Genomic DNA, 19,522 nt, shown 5'->3' with positions numbered 1-19,522 from the left:
GGCTTCCAGCCCCCCGGTTCTCACCAACAGACACAACTCCATTCCCCCAGAGCTGGGAACGGAACCCGGGAGTCCTGCCTTCCCAGTCCCCTGCCACGTACCTGCAAGCAGGCACCTAGGACTGGCCCAGCTCTGTGTGGCTGGGCCCCAGTACAAGCCCATACAATACAAGTTGCATCCGATGAAGTGAGCTGTAGCTCACGAAAGCTTATGCTCAAATAAATTGGTTAGCCTCTAAGGTGCCACAAGTACTCCTTTTCTTCTTAGTACAAGCCCTGCTGCCCTCTCCCCTGCTCCATCTTACTCTAGAGCATTGTCTGGAGGAGGCCTTGAGGAGGGGGAGGGGGTCTCTCTGAGGGGGGTCCCCAGAGTTGGAGGGGTCCCTGGGGAGAAGAGCAGATATACTGGGTGGAGAAGGGGGGGCAGGGGGATCTTGCTGTGGAGGACATGGCATGGACGTGAGAGGGGTCTCCCTCGAGGGTGGGGGGCAGAGTCTTGTCTGGGAGCCCATCATCCCGGGGGGGGGGCGGTCTGTCTGGGGTGGGTCTGGTCTTGCTGTCTCTCCGGGGCTGGAAGGGACAGGACCCTGGGGGCTGCTCGGGGGGGACGGGGACAGGGACACTGGGCTGCGGGATCCCTCTGAGAGGGGCTGTCCCTGGAGTGGGAGGGGCCTCTCGGTGGGGATAAGGACCCGCGGGGTGTCTCGGGGGGCGGGGCTGGCCTACGGGGGAAAGGAGCGTTCGGGGTCGTTCGGGGATCGCGTCACCATGGAAACAGAGAGGCGCGTCTTTAATTAGGTGACGGACGGTGCCTGCAGTGGGAGGAGTTTTTCCCGGCCCCGCCCCGTCCAGTCCCGCGCAGTCTTTGCCAGCTCTCACTCACTCCCGGAAGAGGCGGAGCAGGAGTCGCCGACCCTGGACCGGGAGGTGAGAGACGTGCCGAGACCCTGGGACCGGCTCCTGGTGCACCCCGCCCGGGCCTAGAACTCGGGGGTCCGTGGTTTCTGCCTTGACCGCCGGGCCCCACCCCGCATCGGGCCGGAGTAGAACCCAGTAGTCCTAGCTCCTTTCCCCCCCCCCCCCACCATTAGACCCCCGCCCAGGGCTGGGATAGAACCCAGGAGTCCTGGTTCTTAGCTCCCTGCCCCTCCCAGAGCTGGGGAGTCCAGGCTGCAAATGCCACCTGCTCTAACCACTAGACCCCCCCGAGTTCTTGGATAGCATTTCTCACAAGTAGAACCGGGAGTCCAAACTCCCAGCTCCACTCCAAAGCCCTCCTGTCTGCCTGAGACTAGAACCTAGACAGCTAGTCCTGCTCCCCACCCCCTTTCCAAGCTACTAATAGGCCCAAGCATCCAGACTCCTAACACATCCCTTTCCCCCTAGGCTGGCGCAGAACCCAGGAGTCCTAGCTCCCACTCATGCAATCCTAGTTTAGACTCCCCCATGTGGTTTCCATTCTGACCCTGTTTTTTGTGTCCTTTCTTCCTCAGATTGGCTCTGGTCTTTGGCCCCTGTGGCAAAACTCCAGCGTGTGACCAATCCCAGGGCAGCCCTGTGCCAAGCCTGTTGGCATGGCCCTGCTCACCATGTCCTGGTGCCAGTGACTCCCGTGGTACCCTCTTCCATGGCTAGAGACAATTACTGGAAGGCCAAGCGGCGCAGACAGGCCAGCCAGCCTGCCCTAAGCCAGTGCCTTTTCCCTGTAAAGGAACCCCTGAGCCTGGGCTCTTTCCAGCTGGGCCAAGAGGACTCTCCAGCAGCCTGAGCCATTTTGCAAGCACTCAAGCAGGTACTGCTGCTCCATTTCCCCCCTTCCTCAATACAGGAGCTGGGGGCTCAGCTCTCCCCCAGACGCCAGTGCGTGGCCACCCAGGGCCCCTGTGCCGTGATGGGTAGTACAGGGCCTTTCCTGCAATGGGCCCAGGAGGTGGCCGCACTGCTGCTCCTGCGGGTGCGGCGCACGGTGCTGCAGACGGCTATCCTGCTTTGCGTGCTGTTGCTGCTGCTCTGGGTCGCGGTCTTCCTCTATGGCAGCTTCTACTACTCCTACATGCCCACCGTCAGCTATGTCAGCCCTGTGCACTACAGCTTCAGGTGAGTGGGGCACCCCTGGGAGGGGCCAGACCCCCCTGCCTCCTAGGATGGGACAGATTACTTAGGGAGGCTGTGGAAGCTCCTTCACTGGTGGTTTTCAGAAGGAGGCTGGAAAGCCATCTGTCTTGGTTGGGTTAGAACCAACAAATGCTGTATCTTGGCAGGGGGTTAGACAAGATGACCCTTGCGGTTCCTCCTAACCTGTGGTTGTAGGATTCTGTGCACTGCCTGAGCACTGCTCTGGGACAGATCTCCTGGGCCCTTCCCAGCCCACACATGCTTTCTGGGGCTTTGGGTGCCTCTGAGCTGGGGCCTGCTCCCAAGAGTAAGGGTCTGACTTCCTGCAGTGGAAGGGGTGGGGGGCTGAAGCGGTCTGGGGGAGCTGGTGACCACTGAACATGACCCACTGCCTTCTGTCTCCCAGGACAGACTGTGGCTCGTCGGGCCCTGATCTCTGCTCCTTCCCCATTGCCAACATCTCCCTGGTCAAAAACAGCCGGGACAGGGTAAGTGTCAGTGGGCATGAGACAGACCACTGGCTGTCAGCTCCCTGGGGTTCTGGCCCCCGGGCACCCAATGGGTTTGATGCTTTTATCTGGGACTAGCTGACAGCAGTGCTGGGGGGTGAGGTTAGGGAGCAGGCTCCCTGCTCTATTTCTGATACACTCTCCCTGCAGTGGGGGGGGGCTCTGGGATGGTTACATAAGAACAGCCATACTGGGTCAGACCAAAGGTCCATCTAGCCCAGTATCCTGTCTTCCAAGAGTGGCCAATGCCAGGTGCCCCAGAGGGAATGAACAAAACAGGCAATCATCAAGTGCTCCATCCCCTGTCACCCATTCCCAGCTTCTGGCAAACAGATGCTAGGGACACCATCCCTGGCCATCCTGGCTAATAGCCATTGATGGACCTATCCTCCATGAACTTATCTAGTTCTTTTTTGAACCCTGTTATAGTCTTTGCCAGAGGATGTTGTGAAGGCCAAGAATTCCACAGGTTGACTGTGTGTTGCGTAGAAAAAAATACTTCCTTTTGTTTGTTTTAAGCCTGTTGCTTATTCATTTCATTTGGTGCCCCGTAGTTCTTGTGTTATGAGAAGGAGTAAATAACACTTCCTTATTTACTTTCTCCACACCATTCATGATTTTATAGACCTCAATCATATCCCCCCTTAGCCATCTCTTTTCCAAGCTGAAAAGTCCCAATCTTATTAATCTCTCCTCATACAACAACCATTCCATACCTCTAATAACTTTTGTTGCCCTTTTCTGAATCTTTTCCAATACCAATATATCTCTTTTGAGATGGAGGGTGACCGACCATATCTGCACGCAGTATTCAAGATATGGGCATGCCATGGATTTATATAGACTTGGGCAATATGCTATTTTCTGTCTTATTATCTATCCCTTTCTTAATGATTACCAACATTCTGTTGGCTTTTTTGACTGCTGCTGCACACTGAGTGGATGTTTTCAGAGAACTAGCCACACTGACTCCAAGATCTCTTTCTTGAGTGGTAACAGCTAATTTAGACCCCATCATTTTATATGTATAGTTGGGATTATGTTTTCCAACGTGCATCACTTTGTGTTTAGTAACATTGAATTTCATCTGCCATTTTGTGGCCCAGTCAGCCAGTTTTGAGGGATCCTTTTGTAGCTCTTCACAATCTTCCTGGGATTTAACTGTCTTGAGTAGTTTTGTATCATCTGCAAATGTTGCCACCTCCCTGTTTACCTCTTTTTCCAGATCACTTATAAATATGTTGAATAAGACTGGGCCGAGTACAGACCCTGGGGGATAGCACTGTTTACCTCTCTTCATTCTGAAAACTGGCTGTTTATTCCTACCCGTTGTTTCCTATTTTTTAACCAGTTACCGATCCATGAGAGCACCTTCCCTCTTATCCCGTGACTGCATACTTTGCTTAAGAGGGACCTTGTCAAAAGCTTTCTGAAAAGTGTGATGGGATCTCTGGGGTGCAGCCTGGGACTGTGGGACCACTGTGCCCCCTTAACTCTCCAGACTGGGCTGTCTCTCACAATGCTTTGCTAGAAACAAGCAGCAAACCTCTCCAGGCTCTGTTATCACTCAGCACAACTGCACGTGGAGCCCCACATGCAGCCAGATTGCATGAATGCTCCCAGAGCCACTCATGAATCACACAGAGAGAGGCACCAGTGCCAAATCCGCCCCCAGCTCCCAGCCTTGCACCTCAGGAATATACCGTCTTGCACTGTTCAAGATAAGCAGTGCAGGTTTATTACTTGGTTCACCACTTCATCAATGGAAAGTGGATACACACCAGCCTTTGCAAACCTGAGCAGATCTACCAAACACTTCAGGCAAACTCACTGATAAAGATAAACAGTAAAACAACTTAGATTTTAAGTGAGAGGCAAAAAGTCAGCATTAGTTACCAAAATAAAATGTAAGTACACAGTCTAAACTCTCAACCCGATTAGACTGGGTAACATCTAGACTAAGCAGTTTTTCTCATTCCACTGGATATTGCAGTTCATAGTATACAGGTTTTTCCTTTAAACTTTGGGCCAGTCTCCTCTGTTAGACTGAAGACTTCCAGTGCCCTTGTTGCTTGCAGCATATGCTATTTATATAGCATAGGTGGGGGCAGGAGAAAGGCCCAGCATGCGGCCACTGTGTTCTGTTCTGTTACCCTTAGTCCATGATATGCCTGGACTTGTGTTTTCCAAGCACGGCTGCTAGGCACTGCTGAATCCCCAGGCAAGGTTGAGCCATTCCCCTGGTTTGACCTTATGCAGGTGAGTCATTGCATTGTAGCTCCCTTGCTGGACAATGGCTGTTGATTTTGTTTGATACCTGCCCGGGCATTGGATACTTTCCTTGCTGTTGTCTCTGGGGACCTAATATCTGGCTGATTCCCCAACTTATAACATGTTTTACTGACAACCATACAACACAATCTCATAACTTCATATGCACTAATGATATACATACTTAGAACAGTGACTTTCAGCAGATCATAACCTTTACCCTGATACCTTACATGCCATGCTGTGTATGCAATATCATAATTATATATAAATGAGGAATATGGGGATTACAGGATGCTCCCCCAAGGTATAGAATGTCACACTAAGTACACTGTATCCACTGGATTCCCCCTTGTCCACATGCTTGTTGACACCCCTCCCCCCCCCCCCAAAGAATTCTAGTAGATTGGTGAGGCATGATTTCCCTTTACAAAAAACATGTTGACTGTTCCCCCAACAAACTATGTTAATCTCTGTGTCTGACAATTTTGTTCTTTACTATAGTTTCAACTAGTTCACTTGGTACTGAAGTCAGGCGGCCTGTAATTGCCGGGATCACCTCTGGAGCCCTCTTTAAAAATTGGTGTCACGTTCGCTATCCTCCAGTCATTTGGTACAGGAGCTGATTCAAATGATAAGTTACAGACTACAGTTCATAGTCCCCGCTGTTCATCTCAGGGGGCTCTGGGAAGCTGTGAGGAGAGGCTGCCCGCTCCATCTCTGATGCTCTCTCCCTGCAGCGGGGGCTCTGGAGCGGTTTGGGGGCAGGCTTCCCAATCCATCTGATGTACTCTTTCCACAGCAAGAGGCTCTGAGAGTTGGGGAGCAGGCTCCCTGTTCCAGCTTTGATGTGCTTTCCCTTCAGCTGTGGCCTCTGGGAAGCTGTGGGGCCTTTAGGGTGGTTCGGGAGGGGCAAGCAGCACCCCCTTTCTCTGATGCCTCCTGCTGTCCTGTAGGTGCTGATGTATGGGCAGCCTTACCGCATCTCCCTGGAGCTGGAGCTGCCTGAGTCGCCTGTGAACCAGGAGCTGGGCATGTTCATGGTGGTGATGTCCTGCTACACCAAGGGTGGGCGCATCATCTCCTCCACAGCCAGATCGGTGAGTCTGCTGCCCATCCAATCCAACATTTCAGGGCTACACACACCTACAATCCTGGCCTTGCTGCCTCGAGTAGAGGCTCCAGGGAGGCTGAGGTAGGGCTCCCCATGGCAGCTATTCCACCCCTAGCCAGGGGCTACAGTGACACTTCAGGTAGTATGGCAAAGGGAGCTGGCAGTCAGGACTCCTGGGTTCTATCCTTGGCTTTAGGAGGGAGTGGGGCTCGAGGATTAGGCAGGGAGGGCTGGGAGCCAGAACACAGGGGTTCTATTCTGTGCTCTGCCACTGCCCCTGTGCAGTCTTGGGCAGTTCCCTTCTCTCTGCAGTGGGGCTGAAGCCCTGGACTCCTCTCTGAAATCCTGGAAGATCCTTGGGCAAGAAGCAGCTCACTGCTGGCAGTGCCCCTAATGGCCACGGGGAGCTGGTGGGAAATGCTGGGGGCTGGGTTCAATGCCAACACTGGCTCTTCTCTCCCCAGACCATGCTGCATTACCGCTCAGGCCTGCTGCAGACCCTGGATACCCTGATCTTTGCTGGGCTCTTCTTCGTGGGCTTTGCTGAGCAGAAGCAGATGGTCGAGGTGGAGCTGTTCTCGGACTACCGGGAGGACTCGGTGAGGGAGGAGGCCTCTTCTGCATTAGCTGCCTGGATTGCTGGGCCTGGGCTGGCTGGCCTGGCCTGGCCTGGCCTGAGCCTCTGCTCCCCAGTGTGGGAGCTGATTGCCAGGAGTGTCCTGGATGCCTGGCGTAGAGACCCTCTCTTTTCCCTGCAAGTAATGGCTCCCCTTCCTGTGTGGGTTGGGAGCATGAGTGCAGGGGGGGGAGTGTATTCTTGGCTGTCTGAGTTTGGTGGCTGGGGGTTACTGCAGCTCTGTCTGGTTTGGTCGGGAGGGTCACATGCCCTGGCTGTCTGAGTTGGGCACTGGAGCATAAGGCAGGTGTATGCCCTGCTGTTGGGGTTGGGGATCTTGTGATGGCCCCACCTGCAGCTCTGACCCTGACTGTCCTTCCCGACCCCCAGTATGTCCCAACTGTTGGAGCCGTGATAGAAATCCAGACCAAGCGGATCCAGATCTACGGGGCACAGCTGCGGATCCATGCCCACTTCACGGGCCTGCGGTGAGGATTGGGGGGTGCCACTGGTGGTGGGGGGGACGGATGGGACTGTCCAGTGCTGGGGGCAGTTCCTGGTGCTAGGGGACTGCAGTGCACTCAATTCAGCAGCCCCACAAAGCTGATCCCTATAATCTGCCCCATGAATGATGCTTGGGGGCCCGTGGGTTAGGAGAGGGGCCTGTGTCTGGGACGGGGAAGACTGGATCCAGGCTGCAGCCTCCTAATGCTCAGGCTTCACCCCCTCTTGCCCCAGGTACCTGCTCTATAATTTCCCAGTGACCTCGGCCATCCTGGGCGTGGCCAGTAACTTCACCTTCCTCAGCGTCATCGTCCTCTTCAGCTACTTGCAATGGATCTGGGGCAGCGTGTGGCCCCGGGAGCCCCTCTCGGTACAGGTGAGAAGGTGGCTCCGTGGCTAGGGGAGCAGAGGGATGGGGTAGGGCATTGAACAGGGGGCAGAGTGGGCGTGAGGAAATTGGGGGGGGGGGGGGGGCAGGCTGTGGAGCTGGAGATGTACCCCATGCAAATAAGAGGGCAAGTATCTGTGCAGCAGGGTAAGGGGATAGTGCCTGGGGGGAGTTGGAGCAGGAGGCTATGCCCCACTATGCAGTTGGGGGTATGGGGCCCTGGTGGGATGGGGGTTGCATTAATGGAGACACTGTGTTGCCTGGTCCCCCCCACTTTCCTGTCTCCTTCTCTCCCCCCCGTCCCCCCCAGGTGAACATGCAGGATGGGGCCAGCCTGCAGCAGCGGCAGGAGGAGGCACGACGGTGCATGGCTTCCCCCAGGCCAGGTAAAGCAGGTTTAGGGGGGAGAGTAGGCTCTCCCTTTGTGTGGGGTTGGGGGGGTTCCCATTTGTCTGTGGCTGGGGCGGGGGGGTCCTACTACTCTCACCTGAGAGGGGTGGCGCAGACCAGGTCCGGTCTTGGCCTCAACCCCTGCCCTGATGCTCTCTGTCCTGAAGCAGATGACCAAGAGGAGCTGACAACACCGCAGCCTGAGGCCATGGGGCTGGGCGAGAGTGACCAGGAGAGGGTTCCCCAGGGCACAGGTACTGACGATTCCCTTCCAGCTGGGTCTGGGGGGGAGGAGCCTGCGGCTGGGCTGTTCCCTACCTGCTGAGGTGGGGCTTGGGCAGGGAGGCAGGGCTGTTCTGTTAATTTAGGTGGACCCAAAGAGGCGAAGGTGTTAATGTGGCTCTATCGCTGCTCGCCACTGAATAGTGTTAACCAAGGCTTGGGGGCTGGAGTACAGAGCCCTCAGCCTGCTTAGCCCCAAACACCATTACAGTCCCCTGGAAACCCTTTGTTAACCATACAGAGCAAGGGAAAGGATTTGGAATGTGAAGGGTTAAGTCAGGCTTGCATTGTAACAACATCTCTTGTTCTCCCTCTCCAACTGGAGAGAGGTTTTGAAAGACCCCCCCCACCTTCCCCCCCCTCAATCTTTACACCAGGGTTAGAGGGCGGTAACTGTCCTCTGGGAACAGAGAGAACACTAGTTGAGATGGGCTGGCGCAGTTGTTGCTGTTTAAAGTGCAATCCTGTTTCCTAGAAGAAAAACCAGCGGGGAAAGAAAGGGACAGCAAATGCAGCTTCTGCTTCTGCTGCTCCTCACCTGCATCTACTGCTGGCAGACACAGCCACCCATGCCCGTCGGCTGTTCTGACCCGCGTCTGGGCAACTCGTACCAGGGTTGGGCTGTTCGGGGCAGTACTTGTAGCTGGTCACAGGCTTACAGCAGTGTTGCAAAATGTGCAGCCTTGGCCATCTAAGCCAGAAGGCCAAAGGAGAGGGATATGCGAGAGAAGGAAGGAAAAGGACCTGTGAGGGGGTGGGGGTTGGGATTCAGTCAAAGCCAGCTGAGGTGGTGACATCTGGATCCCTCTGTCTGGTCAGGGTATGTCTCAGGATCAGGAGGTCAAAAGCCCAAGAATGGATCTGGGGGTCCCAGCGAACAGTGTGGGTGGTAGCCATGATGGTGAAGCTCCTTCCTTCCTGCTCTTCTATCTCTTTAGCCAGCATCTGTCTCCACGCGTTCCCCCCACCCCCACCCCAGAGTCTCGTCCTGAGGACCCCGAAAGGCAGTGGGGGGTGGCCCAACCCATCCCCTTACGTTTTGTTTACCCATTAGCCTTAATTTCTGCCACACCAATTTGGATTGGTTAATTCTTGTTCTCGCACTTTGATTTCTGGCATGATTTTCATGCTCCTCTTGAGTCACATCAGTAGGTCTCTCTGAGACTCGTTGAGTCTTATTGCGGGTGCCCCTTTCCCATGCCCAGTTACTGCTACCAATTAGGGGGACAGTTTGTATTTCCTTTTCCAATGAGGGTATGGTTGAAGGCCCAGTCATTACTGTGGGCTCCCATGAGCCCACTAGGGAGAGAATGGAGCCTTGGCCAGTGCGGCCTGTTGGCTACGCTAGGAGTGGAGGAGGGGACAAGGCCCTGTGACCTGGCCTGTCTTGGTGCTTTGCCCTAATTGCTATGCAAGGGGGCAGGACCCCAGGACCTAGCCCTGCCTCTGACCTGTGCTTCTCCCCTTCCCCTGCAGCTTCCCCCCCACAGCTACCAGGCGAGGTTCTGGAGACCATTGGCCCTGTAGGGGGATCAGCCCAGGCTAAGGAGCTGGATCTGAGTGAAGGTGGGTAACACAGTTCCCCAGCTTCTCCCCCTGGGGGCTCCAGGCTCCTCATAGCCTGACCCCCGTGCACCAGATCAGGGGATAGAACCCAGGTGTCCTGACTCTTTCCACTCCGCCCCTGCCCCAACCCATTAGCTTCCACTCCTTACCCACCGAGCTGTGGTCCAAGGCTCCAGCATCCATCAGGGCACCTAGAGACCCTCTGTTCCCAAGCAGGAACCTAGAACCCCACTGTGCAGTAGGGCTGAGGGTGAGGGGTGCAGCTGGGAACGGCTTTGTAGTGGGGAGTGGGCTGTCCCCTGCCCCTTGCCTCTAGCTTCTATGGGAGATGGGCTTTGTCCCCTGTGGGCTGTCTGTGTGCCCCTTGGGGGGTAGACAGAGGGTCCAGCCCCTGAAGGAAGGGATGTGTCTGCAGGACCCCTGCAGCTTCCTCTTGCTGGAGCCTATGAGAGCCCCCGCCCTATATTGTTGCTCTTCTGGGATCTCTAACTGTGTCTTCTCCTGCAGAGACTGAGTTCGAGTCAGTGGATGAGTCCTCCCTGTTCACAGATGCCAACTACCCGCCCCCTAGCGGGACATTCCAAACGCTACCACAGCTGGGAGAGGGGGCTGAGCCCATCCCAGGGGCTGAGATCCGTCAGAGACACATCTGCTCCAGCTCCTGAGGGCACCATGCTTCCCCCACCCCCAACAAAAACAAAAAACGCTAGCCTTGTTCCCTGGGCTCCCAGCTCATGTTTACATTCCAGCCTCCTGGCCCCTCACTTGGAACTGCTGTAATTTTAATAAACCACCTGCTAACGGACCCAGGCAGCTAGTGTGGGAGTGGGGTGGGGGTAGGTGCAGATGTTGGGGCTGTAGGGCACAGGAGGGCTGGGGGCCTCTCCATGGAGGTGAGGGACTAAGTCACTGTGGTGAAGGGCTGAAATGAGTTGTGCTCCATCTCTTGCTCCCTTACCAGAAGAGGGACCCCTCCGTTCATGATGAGCTGGACTGGGGTCCCCCTGGCATCCGTGCTCCCAAGCAGGGCACCCATGGCAGCAGGATGGGAGGCCGCCCCCCCCCCCAGCTCCCCCATCCTCTCTCCACAGCCGCACCCCTTCCTGTCTGCTGTGCTGGCCCATGGGCCTCATCGAAGCCAGATGGGAGGGTTTCTCCCCACGCTCCTGAACTGAGCTCACTGCAGCTGGGAAGCCGGTGTGAGCTCTCCCGCCTGGCTTGTGTGATGTCTACATTCCAGAGGGCTCAGTAATGGCGGGGCTGGATTCCGGAGAGGGCTGTAAGCCCGGCAGGGGAGATGTCTGCTCCTGGCATGCTGCAGCCTTCACCTCTCACCCACCCCTGTGGGCACCTGGCAGCTGCGATGAGTGATGCATGGTTCAGGGCCAGGCTTCTGAGCCCAACCCGTACATCCCGCCACCCCACCCACCCACAAACTCCTTGCAGCCTTCGCCCTCGTGGTGGGAGAACATTGTAGCTGCCAGACTGTCTTTCAGCTAAGTAGGTGGGGAGGGGGCAGTGCAATGGTACTTTCCCAGCATGGGAGCTACACTTGTTTATCCCCTGTTCGCAGGGCTTGGGGGAGGGCCTGGCCATCTGGGGGGGCACGTCTACCTGCAGCTCCTCAAGGCAGCTCTAGCTGCACACCCCCCCCTTTCCACCAAGACCAGCTCTACTTTGGGGGCAATGTAGGCAGCAGGCACCTACACCACTTCCTGTCTCTGGACCAGCTATGAGCTTCTGGCTGTCCTCCTGTAGGCCATGCCTGAGACTGCTCTGCCAGCCTAGGTGAGCAGCCCCACCCAGCAGGGCAAGAATCTGCTCTCCTTGTACCCCCACCCACCCCCTTTGGGCCTGGGGGCTTCAAGGAGTAGCTTCACGGGGGAGTTTTTGCCCCTGTAGGGAGCTGGCTTGCAGGTGGCAGAGCTGGAGGGGGATGGAGTGGCAGAGGACGGGGGGGAAAGAAGAGCTTTGAGTTGTTGCCCTGGAGGTAGCCCATCCACTCCACAAAGACCGTAGAGGAGCCACCACTACCCTGCGCTCAGGTTGACCATGGCCTGGTGCCATCAGCCCAGTTCAAGCTGAGCAGAAAGGGGCTGAAGGCTGCTGTGACCATGGCTGCTCTCGCACCTTGTGCTCTGTCTCATCCTTGTCCTTGCTGCTCCAGTCTGTCACTTAGATGGCAAAAGCTTCCCTAGCCAGCCCCAGCCAAAGACCCCAGACTGCTAGCCAGTGTGTGGCCCAGCCCTCCTTGCTGTCTCTGGGCTGGCCTAGCCTGTGGGTGGCCCAGGCATGGGTGCTGCTGGTTGGCCAGTCGTGGAGGGAGTGGGAGGCACAGTCCCTCTCCTGCTGTGGGGTGGGAGCCTGAAGCCCTTTCCCTTTCAATGAGTTGGTGGGGGCATAAGGTCCCTTTGTAAATGCAATGTGGGCTGCTAAGTCTTTGAGGCGCATCTGGGAATGTTCCCCTATCCAACTGCGTCATCGATGGGGCTGGGCAGTTGCCAATGGCCCCACTGGCTGCTGTAGGTGAGCTTGCGTGGAATAACGTGCTTTGGTGCAACCAACTCAGCCCGTTAACAGCAGGGACCTGGGGGAAGGGGCAGGCTGGCTCTGTCCCCAGTGCCCACCTAGCCGCTGGCTGTCCAGCCCCAGCTGCTGCTGAGGAAGGTGCAAGAACGCCCCAGTAGCAGAGGTAGAGTAACCTACCCCCAGGTTAGGTCACATCTTCTGCAATCAGCTTGAGCCCTGTCACACGAGTGTTTCTCTCCATTCCCAAGTCTTTGCTAGGATTAAGTACCCAACTCTGTCTTATCCTTGGGTGGGGAAATAGAGCTCCTGGCATGGGGGGAAATGGCAGGGGCCAGTGTGTGGGCCCTGGCATGGATGGGGGGGGGGTTACAGAATCCTGTAATGGAGGCTGGGCAGGTGACACCCAGGCAGTTTTTAGGGGGAAGGGAGGAATCCAAGGATGTCCTGGGAGTGCAGTGGGAGTGAAGGCTCTGTCTATGAACTGCTCTTCTGCCCCACCCCAGAGGTGTTTGTATCTCAGCACCTACAGTCCCTCTGCTTCAGGTTAGTTGCTATTTTAGTGATCAGTTTGTTTGGAAACCTCGGCCTTATCTCTGCACCAGTGAAGTTCAGCTTTGACTCTGCTAGTGTTATTGAATGGTGCTGCCGCTTTACCATGGGGCAGGTGCTCATCCCCGTCTAGGCAAGGTTAAGGCTAACTGCTGGCTGGGGACATGGAGTGAAGTGAAGACGTGGTTGTCTGGCTCACTGCCCCCCAAAATGGACCCCGCTGAGGGATCCTGTTCTCTGCACCTACAAGCTCTGTTTTAGACCATATTCCTGTCATCTAATAAACCTCTGTTTTACTGGCTGGCTGAGAGTCACGTCTGACTGCGAAGTTGGGGTGCAGGACCCTCTAGCTTCCCCAGGACCCTGCCTGGGCAGACTCGCTGTGGGAAGCACACAGAGGGGCAGAGGATGCTGAATGCTCCGAGGTCAGACCCAGGAAGGTGGAAGTTGTGTGAGCTGTGTGTCCTGAAGACAGTCTGCTCACAGAAAGGAGACTTCCCCAGAGTCCTGACTGGCTTCGTGGGGAGCAGTTCCAGAGCATTGCCTGGGGCCTCCCTGACAACTGGTGGCAGTGGTGGGATACGAACCCATGACCCCAAAGAGACTGGAGCCTCAATCCAGCTCCAGCGCTCAAGAGAACTGGGTTCTACCCCCACCTTGGCCACAGTCCCCTTGGGCAAGTTGGTGGCCCTCTCTGTGCCTGGGCCCATAAAGCACTCTGAGATGTGCTGGATTAGAGCTAGGGATGGCTGGATTGGGCTAGTCGCATCCCTAGGAGGGCTTGCAGCGGTATAATGATAGCAGTGTAAAAGCACCTGCACATTATACCAGGACACCACTAAGCTAAGCCACCTTGCTCAGAAACACCAGTGGGCCATGCAGCAGCAAGCCACCGCTAACAGTACCAGCATATGTTTTAAACAAGTGACTTTTTGTCTTGTCTGTCTGCCCTCCCTCCCCCCGGGTTCATAAAGCACCTATCACAGTGGTTGTGGTATTAGGGCCTGTGCTTTTAAGAGCTTCCCAAACTGTGTGGGTGGGCTGCTGGGAACAGACAGATCTTTTACAAACATCTTCAGCAATGAGTGATCCCTGACTAGCAGTGGGGTCCTGGTCCAGAATCGGGCCCTGCTGCGTCATCTTAAACCAAGTAACTAATTACCCTAAACAATGTAAAGACCGAAGCAGCCTGGTTTTACATTAAAAGTCACCAGACAGTTCTAATGATGCTTCTCCAAGCCCGCAGCAGGTGAACACAAAGCTCTGGAGAGACCTCAGTTAATTAATTAACTCAGGTGCAAAATTTACTTCTCTCAGCACTGAGATGCAGCTGTCTCTGGAGTGGAGTGAAGGGGCTTTTTCTAGAGGGATCCCTTGCCCAGCAAGGAGACACAGTTGCCTCTAGCATAGCCCAAGGGGATTGTTTATGCAAGGCTCCTTTGGCTGGTGCTGAGATGCAGATGCCTCTAGGGTGAGGTGTGCAGGGCTCCAACATTGCAACACTTAGTGTTCTTTTTAAATCTTGTGATTTGGGTTGCCTGACTCATGAGTCTGTCACAGTTTGGATTTTCCAGCCTCTCACTCAATCTGTGTTAAACCACAGTTGGCTGCTGCCAGCTGACTGGGCAGAGTCCTAGGTCCAAGCCAACCTGCAGTAACCTGGGTTTAATTAGATTCGGAGTGTCCAGGGCAGCGTGTCACTTTTAAGCCAGAGCAAGTTGCAGGTGTAGATGAGGCCCCTGGCTGGGGGGAGTCAGGACTCTGACATTGGCACTGCTCCCTTCCCACCTATACCATTCCAGCTACGAATAACCCCGCTCTTAGGCTGTGTTCCTCTTGGACACCTGAGAACCAGTGGGGGAGCCCCCAGCTCTGCTACAAGCCAGGCCTCTCCTGGAGCAGCCATGGCTCTGAGCAGGATCCAGGCTTTCCCCAGGAGCTGATACTGTCCTAGCAGTGATGCACCATATGTGTCTGTCCGAGCAGAGCCCCCCTCCCATCCCATCCACCCCAGCGGCTCCTGCTCTCTTTGCTCCACATGAGTCACCCATGCCTCCAGAGCAGGGCTGGCTCCCACCACAGCTACTGTGCACAGTGCAGTTAGGGGCTGAGATCCAGGGAAGAGACTGTCACTTCCTGCCCTTCACGAGCTCACGGATGCTGATGGGGTCAGCATTGTCTGCAAGGGGTGGCCGCCTCCACCAGCCTCTTGTCATACACATTGGATGGTGGCTGCTTTATAAACAGGAATGAATGGAGCCTCTCCGGATGCTTGTCCCCATTGTAAAGTGGGAGAATGTCAGCCCCAGAGACAAGATCACAGAGTGAGTCAGTGGCAGAGAATAAAACCTATTCTAGTACACAGCTCCTTCTCCCTGCTCTAACCCATCAGTCCCCCCCAGAGTCAGGGACAGAACCCAGGAGTCCTGGCTCCCAGCTCTAGCTCTCTAGATCGCTCTTCCCTCTCAATACTGGGGACAGCACCAGGTCACGACTGCCAGGCTGTCTGCTCTAACAATTAGCCCCCGCCTCCCCTACCAGAGTCAAGGCTAGAACGCGGGGGTCCTGGCTCCCAGCCCTCCCCATGCTTTGCCCTGGCTGCAGGCTTGGTCCCTGCGGTCTGTCTGGTTCCTGACTGTCAGGGCTGGGCCAGGGCAGGAAGAGTCTGTCTGGAACAGATACCTGTGGCCAGGCAGCTTCCCATTGTCCACCCCGCCCGCAGCCGTCCCTGACCGTGCCCGTGACTCCGGGGGCTGGGCTCCCTGCCCGCCCTGCAGCATCTCTGCGGCCTCCGGGTGGGGGATCAGCCGGGAGGGACAGAAATGTCCTTATAAGGCAGAGTTTTATTTTCCTTATGGCCACCTGCAGCTCCCCCACGCCCCATTCAGGAGCCCCCGGGCCGCTCCGCCCCTGGCAGCCCCAGCTAAGCTGGGGGCGGGGGATGAGCTCAGCGCCCCGACAGGATAAAACTTGCTGCAGCTGCCGGAGCGAAGCAGACGAGAGGCGAAAGCAGAGTCGAGCGGTGCCAGCCCCGATCCCGCAGCGCCCCGGAGAGGAGAACCCCGACCCCCAGCGCTGAGCCCTTTCCTGCTGGAGACCAGAGCCCCGTGGCCCCAGTGACCTGACGCCCGCCCCCCTCCAGTTGCAGGCAGCGGGTGAGTGAGGCCAGGGCTGTAGGGAACCCCCATCTCCAGAGTCCTGGGACACCTGCCTGGAGGCCAAAGCCCCAGGGGTGTCTCCTTGTGAGGGTTGCTGTGCGGGAACAACCAGCCCCCGCTTCTCCTGCGGAAGGGCCTGTGGGATGAAGCCCCCAAGGGGCACATGGACAGTATTATCTTATTGATAGTTGTGGTTTCAGTTCCAGCCCCCAGTAGGGACAAATGGACTTCTGGGAGTTAGGACCCCTTGGTTCTGTTCCCAGCTCTGCCACTGACTGGCTGTTTGTGTGAGTTCCTTCCCGTCTGTGCCTCAGTTTCCTCTTGTGTGAAGTAGGGGCAATAACCTTGCCCTGGCTCCCAAGGGCTGTATAGCTCCCTGGGATATTGTAAGGAGGCGGGACTGGGGCAGAGTGCTCTGATGGGGGAATCATACCTCCCCCAGTATCCTGTAGCATCATCTCACCTCACCCAGTCCTCTCTCTTCCAGGAACCATGACCATCCTCCTGGGATTCTCGGCTCCAGTCTTCACGGCCGCATGCCTCCTGATCCTGTGCCCAGAGGGGGCTCCAACGAGCATGGGAGGCTCCCTACCCCTTCCCCCGAAGGGCCAGAGCCACTGGCCCTGGCTCCGTGCCCAGGAGAGCAGCCCCCTTACCTCCCCCACCCCCCAGCATGACTTGGGGACAGACTATTACAGCTATGAGGACCTCTCCACCCCAGAGATGCCTGGCTCCCAGCACCCATCCTATCAGCCTTGTGACTACCACCATTGCCGCCACCTGCAGCCAGCCTGTGCAGAGCTGAGAGAGGAGACTGGTTGCCTATGCCCTGGAGTGACTGGCCCAGATGTGCCCCCAGAACCGCCCCAGCTGGGGGTAGTGCACGTCACTGAGTCTGCGGCCAGCCTGCATTGGTGTGCCCCCTCCTCCACAGTGTGGGAGTACCGGCTGATGTACCAGGCTGATGGGGACCACACCATTGCTGGTCCCATCTTCAACAGCACCTTCCGGATGGCAGTGCTTGGGGGACTGCACCCCAGCACCTCCTATCTGGTGTGCATCATGGCAGCCAACCAGGCCGGTGTCAGCCCTACTGACGATGGGAGTCGGGACCACGGACCATGCCGTACCATCCGCACCCTGGCCCCCCAGCTCCCCTATGCATATGTGGTGGCAGGACTGGCGGCCATGTTCGGCCTGGTGGTGGTGGCCGCGCTGACCTGGCACTTTGCCCTGCGCTCGAGGAGACGGCAGTTCCACGGCTCCCAGGACAACATCCTGGATGGAGAGGTGGGGCCAGGTGGGGTGGCCAATGGCTCATACGGGGGCAAGGAGCAGCTGTAGGGGCACCTGAACCCTCCAGCCCCCAGACATGTACACTGCTGGCCTGGATCGCAGCCACGCTCCATGGACTGTCCAGTGCAGTGGGGACCAGGGCTGGCGGAGATGTGGAGTTTGTAGGGGGCACCACCTGAGCCAGCCAGGGCATGATGACCTACCCCACTTCACATGGGGGGAGGCTTCTCAGGTCCTGATGCCCCCCCTCAACATTTATTTATTTATTTATATATTTATATAGTGAAAGTGTGTTGGGGGGGGGTCCTGAAGCATCAAGGGCTGTGGGGAGGCCCCATGGGGGAGCGAGCAGAGGGACCCATAGGCAGAGACCCTTGACAACCAGTATGAATCATTCTGAGTAACAGTCCCACCCCGCACCAGACCCCTGTGCTGGCTCCATGTGGGGGAGGGGGTTGCCTGGGGCTCCCCCTGCTTGTTGTGGGGGGAGGTCGTCCCAGTTGCTGTTGCATGGCCTCGGGGCTTCACCCTGAGACCACCTTCCTCCCATAGCTGGGATGGCGCGGTGGGGGGAGGAGCCATGGCAGGGGGCTGGTTGCCGAGATGGGGAGGCTGGGGGTGTTCTGTGCTGCTGGCAATGTGAAATTGTTAGTGTTGAATAAAGCCCAGAAGCAATGTCCTGGCCGCAGGTTTGTCCCTCGTCTCCTTCAGCTCCTCTCGGTTGCATGGAACAGTGAATCATTATGGTACCCCCCATCGGGGCTATTCCCCCCCACTTCCTGGACAATCTGTCTGGACCCAGCTCTGCTGGGGTTTCCGCTCACATCCACATCCAGCAGCGTCACAAGGGCCCTTGAACCACTGCCTGGAAAACATGATCCATCCCAGATGTGTGTGAGAGGGCCCCAGCCCAGAAGGAATGGGAATGAGGAGCAGCCCCAACCCCCCTCAGCAGCCCCCGCCCTCCTCGCCCTGGGGATTCCTGAGGAACGGCCCAGCTCCCTGCCTTGACTGCTGGGGAAGCCGTGGTGCCCAGGTATGTGAGGGGAAGTCCAGAACAGATGGTGCATGTCGAGCGATGCTCCGCAGGTCCCAGGCGCAGGCGGGAGGGAGGTATTGGGGCAGAGCTCAGCCTCACTGCGCCGGCCACCAGGCTGAATGCATGGATTTGATACCGTCTGCATTCAGGGCTGTGCACCCCAGGGCCAAGGGGACTGGCTGGGCATGGAGGTGGGGAGATGCCTCTGTCTATTCCAGCCCTCCTATGTGTGTGTCCTAGGTCCCAGCTGTTTTGAAGCCAGAGGGACCCCCCGGCATGGATTGACAGTGAGATGGGGCAGTGAGGGAAGGGGTTGCTCCAGTATTGTTGTGACGCAGCCATTCATGCTGCAAGTTGTGTAATCTGGGCAGACATCATTGCCCCCGGCTGAGGAACTCACTGGTACGGGACATAGTGTAATAACGGGCCAGATTGCAGCCACTTCCCTTCTTGGCACTTGCTCACACAGACATGCAGGCACACAGAGTAACATGTGCACACACAGAGAAACATGCAGATACTCGGAATGAAATCCAGACACAGGATGCGAACGCTACACACACGGACATGCACACACAGTATGTGCTATTGGGTCCAAAGCCCAGCCCCTTCCCCTCCTGGCCCCTCGCTGACAGACACAGTGTCTCTCACACACATGCTCTCTCACACACTCACTGCCAGGCCAGGTTTTCCATGCTCTCACCACGCTGGCTGCCGTGCTGTGGAAGCCAGGTCTCAGTGGTGAGCACCTTCAGAACCTGGCCCTGAGCCACTCGCATGCCAGATGCTGAGCACCCCCTGAGCTGGCATGGCTTCCCAGCACCGCTCTAACATTCACCCACAGACACTGAGCCGGCACTCCCCTGCCACAGGGGTGTGAGCCCAGGACCTGCCCCTCTGCATTAGGGCACTCTGGGGGAAGGGCCAGGTAGGAGTGTGTGTGTCTGGGGCTCTCGCTGCTGGGCACTCAGGTGCTTTGAGCTGCGCTTTGTTTGCACTCGGTGGGCCGCAATGATTTCCCAGGCAGCACCCGACTACAAAGAGCTTCGTGTTTTGGGACAATCGCCTGCCTTGAAAACTGTGAACACCTTGGGTCTGACACCCGCTCACACATGCACCAACACGCACACACTGCAACACACAACAACATGCACTCACTGTAACACACACTCGTTGACACTGTAACACAAACGCACT

At 56.8% G+C, this 19,522-nt stretch overlaps 2 protein-coding genes across 5 annotated transcripts; both read left to right on the top strand.

Annotated features, from left to right (window-relative positions):
- The first annotated feature begins 781 nt into the window (after positions 1–781).
- BSCL2 (BSCL2 lipid droplet biogenesis associated, seipin) lies at positions 782–13,133 on the top strand. 4 transcript variants are annotated; one of them, XM_075130510.1, is made up of 11 exons: positions 782–926; positions 1,493–2,096; positions 2,521–2,602; positions 5,851–5,994; positions 6,473–6,607; positions 7,015–7,112; positions 7,363–7,504; positions 7,827–7,902; positions 8,077–8,160; positions 9,665–9,754; positions 10,262–13,133. In XM_075130510.1, the coding sequence occupies exons 2-11, from the start codon at positions 1,891–1,893 to the stop codon at positions 10,417–10,419; spliced, it is 1,215 nt and encodes a 404-aa protein (XP_074986611.1). In that variant the 5' UTR covers positions 782–926; positions 1,493–1,890; the 3' UTR covers positions 10,420–13,133. The 4 variants fall into 4 exon arrangements, with proteins under 4 accessions (XP_074986611.1, XP_074986609.1, XP_074986612.1 ...); XM_075130508.1 differs by having other exon boundaries at positions 8,074–8,160; XM_075130509.1 differs by having other exon boundaries at positions 900–992; positions 8,074–8,160.
- Positions 13,134–13,266: 133 nt separating this feature from the next.
- LRRN4CL (LRRN4 C-terminal like) lies at positions 13,267–17,971 on the top strand. Its single transcript, XM_075130512.1, has 2 exons — positions 13,267–15,987; positions 16,478–17,971. The coding sequence occupies exon 2, from the start codon at positions 16,483–16,485 to the stop codon at positions 17,332–17,334; it is 852 nt and encodes a 283-aa protein (XP_074986613.1). The 5' UTR covers positions 13,267–15,987; positions 16,478–16,482; the 3' UTR covers positions 17,335–17,971.
- Positions 17,972–19,522: the final 1,551 nt, after the last annotated feature.

Source organism: Caretta caretta, chromosome 7, assembly GCF_965140235.1.
Source record: "Caretta caretta isolate rCarCar2 chromosome 7, rCarCar1.hap1, whole genome shotgun sequence".
In the NCBI taxonomy this organism is placed as follows: domain Eukaryota; kingdom Metazoa; phylum Chordata; order Testudines; family Cheloniidae; genus Caretta; species Caretta caretta.
The sequence above is the reverse complement of the archived record's forward strand: the minus strand, read 5'-3'. Positions and strand labels throughout refer to the sequence as shown.